The sequence below is a fragment of the Bremia lactucae genome, linkage group LG19 (genome assembly GCF_004359215.1).
Source record: "Bremia lactucae strain SF5 linkage group LG19, whole genome shotgun sequence".
Classification (NCBI taxonomy): domain Eukaryota; phylum Oomycota; class Peronosporomycetes; order Peronosporales; family Peronosporaceae; genus Bremia; species Bremia lactucae.
The window spans coordinates 418,035-423,023 of record NC_090628.1 but is presented as its reverse complement, the minus strand read 5'-3'; the positions used below and the strand labels follow the sequence as shown (position 1 = coordinate 423,023).

At 49.7% G+C, this 4,989-nt stretch overlaps 1 protein-coding gene across 1 annotated transcript; it reads left to right on the top strand.

Annotated features, from left to right (window-relative positions):
• Positions 1-1,086: 1,086 nt before the first annotated feature.
• CCR75_001446 (uncharacterized protein) lies at positions 1,087-3,548 on the top strand. The gene is made up of 3 exons (XM_067959549.1): positions 1,087-2,174; positions 2,257-2,352; positions 2,416-3,548. The coding sequence occupies exons 1-3, from the start codon at positions 1,132-1,134 to the stop codon at positions 3,332-3,334; spliced, it is 2,058 nt and encodes a 685-aa protein (XP_067823853.1). The 5' UTR covers positions 1,087-1,131; the 3' UTR covers positions 3,335-3,548.
• Positions 3,549-4,989: the final 1,441 nt, after the last annotated feature.

Here is a 4,989-nt window from a genome sequence, read left to right as displayed (position 1 = left end):
CAACGTGCCAGCCACAATCATCACATCGGTTTGGCGAGGCGAGGCACGAAACACCATACCCATACGCTCAAAGTCGTAGCGCGAACCAGCTAGACACAAAAACTATTCATTACATGTACTAGCATGGATAACACAAATTACACGATATACCGGAGTGCATCATCTCAACAGCGCAGCAAGCCAAACCAAAGGTCATTGGCCACAGCGAGCTCTTACGGCCCCAATTCACCAGATCGTCCACACGAGACACGACATATTCTGGGTAAGCGTAACACAGTGTTAAATACCGGTGAAAAAAAATGATTTAAGGCAATGAAAGGCATACCGACGCCATTACGAGCCGTGGCGTTTCCACTCAGAAGTTCCTGAATGTTTCCGCGCTCGGCAGGTGCTGGGGTTGAGGAAGTGACGGGGACACTCGAAGCGCATCGGAAAGCAGAGTTTCGAGCGACAGCTCCGGAACGGCGTGCGAGACTCAACATCGTATGACCGGCGAAAAGTTTGTAGCCGCCCCTGAACACAAAGTTATTTTAGCGCAAAGAGTATATTTTAAGAATTTTCATATTAAGAAATTCTATAATAATACGGCGCTCAATTTTTCTTATTTCTCGCTTAAATCCCTTGCGTCTATTTACTCACAAATTCGATCATTGTATTTGTATGTGATTCTGACATAGCATAAAAAAATGGAATACGATAGACAATGTCAGTGCACTCGTTTGTATGAGCTCCTTTGATACTTTCTCTATGCAACTTTGGTGGCTTTGTGACATACTCGATGATCGGCTGCTCATCAAAACAAACGATTCATGACTATTAACTGGTCACACCAATTTAATAGCAGCATTCCGACAGCGTCGCTGATTTGTCTACAGCAACGACGAATAGGCAGTGCTTGCTGATCACGGAAGTCAGAAGCCTTCAAATCGAAATGATGGAAAAGCAGGAAGACACCTTGTGGAACGCAACGGACTGGATTGAAAGTCGGAGTACTTTGCCGTGGACTCCTAAATTGACAAATTATTCTACTCATGTGCAGCTGCGCTTCTTCAACTTAAATTACCGTCACATTTGAATTTGACCACCAAATACCGGTATGATTGTTAGGTCACCTAGTAAATTGCTTGCCAAATGCAGGCGAATGGGGAGCTGCACTCGGCTCAGGTGCTAAAAAGTGGCCATGACGTCGGGTCGAGCCACTATGCAGGAGGCGTGCCACCACATAAACGCATGCGCAAGCCTATTGTGCGTAAAAGTGTGGATCCTAATGCGACTTTTATAAACTACGTGACTCAACGCCGCTTTGTGCTTGCGCGGAGCGTGCGCTCGCATGTGCTACCACCGCATTCATTCTACAAGAAGCAGATGTTGCCACCCATGGCGTATCCCGGAGACGACGACTTGGCTTCGTGTGTATGTACCAAATTTTGTCGCTGCTCAACTAACAAGCAGCGATGCCCCGTCAACTGCCTCACCTGGACACCCGAGGGCCGTCGCCTTATTACAGGCAACTCGGTTGGCGAGTTCACACTCTGGAATGGCCTGGCGTTTAATTTTGAAACAATTTTGCAAGCTCACGACGATGCCGTGCGAGCTATGGTGTGGTCCCATAATGACAATTGGCTCGTTACCGCCGACCACGGAGGAGTGATCAAGTACTGGCAGTCTAGTATGACCAATGTGCAGCTATTACAAGGACATAGAGAAGCTGTGCGCTCACTCAGCTTTTCACCGACGGATTTCAAATTTGTGTCGTGTTCAGATGACGCGACGGTGAAGATCTGGGACTTTGAAAGTGGGCGCGAGGAGCGCGTGCTAACAGGTCACGGTTGGGATGTCAAATGCGTGGCGTACCACCCCCAAAAGTGTCTTTTGGCGAGTGGTAGTAAAGACAATCTCGTCAAGATATGGGATCCCAAATCGGGCAATAGTTTGAACACACTCCATGGGCACAAAAATACCGTGTTTAAGGTCGCGTGGAACTCCAATGGGAATTGGTTGCTCACGGCCAGTCGCGATCAACTTATCAAGATTTATGACATTCGAATGCTCAAGGAATTTGCCACACTTAAGGGCCATGCACGTGAAGTAACGTCTATAGCATGGCACCCCTGGTATGAGCGTCTGTTTATTAGTGGCTCATATGACGGTTCGCTTATGTATTGGGAAGTCGGGTACGTTTGGTTATTTATTTATTCGCATGGTACGAATGAATCCACTTTAAACAATTTGAATATTTATTGATTGGAATGGCAGGAAAGAGAATGCTTTAGCATCCATTCCGCAAGCGCACGATACTGCTGTTTGGGACATTCAATGGCATCCTGTAGGCCACGTCGTCGCAACTGGAAGGTATGACAACATGGCCAGTATGAAACACGTCAATGTAGACTGACGTAATTGTGGTGTATTTAGTAACGATCACAGTACCAAATTTTGGTGCCGCAATCGACCGGGCGATCCAATGGACGACAAGTACAATGGCGGTCAGACTGTTTTGAACGAGCAAGAAACGGGAGAAGGAGGAATGTACATGCGCGGGGGTGTCGATAGCGCGGAAGTGCTACCTGGCATGGCAGACGGTGCCAGTAGTCTTCGTTCAAGCGCGATCAATGCTGCCAACTTCCAGACGTTTAATAAGCCAACCACGGACATTCGCGGAAATACTGGACGGCGTCCACCGCCTGATTCGTACACGTGCAATCGCTGTGGCACCAAAGGCCATTGGATTGAGGACTGCCCCACAAAGGACTTAGTAACTCCCGCTGGGCAGATGCAACGCAAGGTTCCGCCAGAAGGTTATTTGTGCAAACGCTGCAACGTTCCAGGACACTACATCTCGGACTGCACGGAGCCGAAAGTGCCACCTCCATCGTACACATGCCACAAGTGCCGGCAAAAAGGTCACTGGAAGCAAGACTGCCCCATGGATGGAAATGGCACGATCAATGTGTTGCTAAGCCAAATTCGTCCTCCAGGCACCCTTATGAACTCGAACGTTTCAATGAGCACGGGTGGAGTCGGTTCGGGTCCGTTGCTGCCGCTGTCGGCTCCAAATTATCCTCCACGAGGGATGATGGCCGCTTCCTCGATTCCTTCCGGTGCTCCTGGGCTGCTTGTGCCCCCACCACCCCCGCCGCATATTCTTGCTGGCATGAAACGTGCTCGCGAGGACGATGTTGGTGGTGGAGCTACTATGCTTCCACCTCAAATGAGTGGTTGGCCACCTATAAGCGGAGGGCAATCAGGCCAGCCTTTGGGACTTTCGGACCCGAGGCACTTGTCAGGTCAGTCCGACCTCAAAAAAGTTAATCGAGACCCGCGACGAAGGTGATGTCATTGTTGTTGATGATCAATTGTTGTTTGGCCGATCACTTCGCTATAGCGGAAAATAGCAAAATAGCACAGCCATTTGAAATTCTGGCGATTAGACAATTATTAGCAGGAAGAAGAGAGCAAAAAATATGTGAGTATCTCACGAATTTTCATATTATAAGCAGGATGTCAAAAAGTATTCCTACTTAGGGCCTTGATTTATATATTTTAAGGGTGCCGCTATATGTACCTCAGCTTTTTGGTAAACGTACATCTGAGAACCCATTCGTTCTCAAGAAATACTATTGCCGACCGAATATCGGCCACGTACTTGTCATCTATGACAAGTACACCGATCTGCTTTAACTTTGCCACTACGCAGATCACGCAAGAACCGTTTCGGTTCTAGCGTTGGCAATTGAGTTTTCTCCGAAGCGAACGGTATCAGGTCAAGTGTGTTTGGCGCGTACACTTGATCCATTGTTAATTAAGACATTTAATGTCTTAGTGAACTTATTTCCAAAGGTACCTGGGATTCTTTGACCATGTAACGGGCTAGAGTTGCCCTAATGTTGCACAGTCCCCATTAAGTACATTTGGTACTTAAGGGGATGGTCAATTACTAAATAATAGTAATTAGACCCAACACTCGGGTGTGGTGCACATTTGTGACCAACCCTTGTGGATGTGATGCACATGGGTGCATTCACATTAGGAGGGATGACGCCCAGCGTCATTCCTGGGTAGTCCTCCTAAGCAACATGTTGCTCAGTTGGAGCAGTTTGAGGTATTTGTGCTCGGACAGCGGAGGGCCGCGTCCGAGGCACAGAGCCATGCTGCGGCGGAGTCCGTCACTCAGACTCAGGATGAGCTGAGGCATGAGCAGGCTCGGAGCGAGGCTCTCAACAGGACTGTTGAGATGCTCTCTGCCCGGCCGCATCAGCCGAGGCCCATTCGGATGGACCCGCCCAAGTTCGATGGAACTGCGGCGCACACGATTGTCCACTGGCTTTTAGCCGTGGAGCAATGTGGTGTCGCCCAGCTCATCGAGGACGACAGCCGGATGGTGTCGTACGCTATGTCGCATCTGCGCGGTAAGGCCTCAGAGTGGGCTTACTCGGCGCTTATGGCGGACAGAAAAGCGTTCCCCTCATGGGCGATCTTTAAGGATAAGATTCGCGCCATGTACCAGCCGCCGAACAACGAAGTGTTGCTTCAGGCGCGCTTCTTTGGGGCGCGACAGGCGAAGCGATCTCTGCAAGAGTATGTGCAAGAGATGCGCTCGCTGTCCGCATCCATAACCGTAGGTCCGATTCCGGAGCACATTAAGGTGCCCACGTTTATGAACGGACTACGGCATGGCCCATCGCGACAGGCCCTTTTCAGAAAGGTGCCGTCGACGATGGAAGAGGCAATCCAAATTGCCTTAGTTGAGGAGCAATCCTACAACAGTGCCTCGGCGACAGCTTGGTATAAGCCGTCGGCCGAGAGGACAGATGCCACTCCTATGGAGTTGGGCAATGCAGACGTGGTCTGTTTTAAATGCGGCAAGCGCGGCCATATGATGGCTCGCTGCTATGCCAGGGTCCCTGCTGGGGCAAAAATGCCCAGCAAGAGGACTCCCTTCCCAAAGGGCGATGGCAAGAACCAGCGTGCGAGACGCATGAGTTCTGC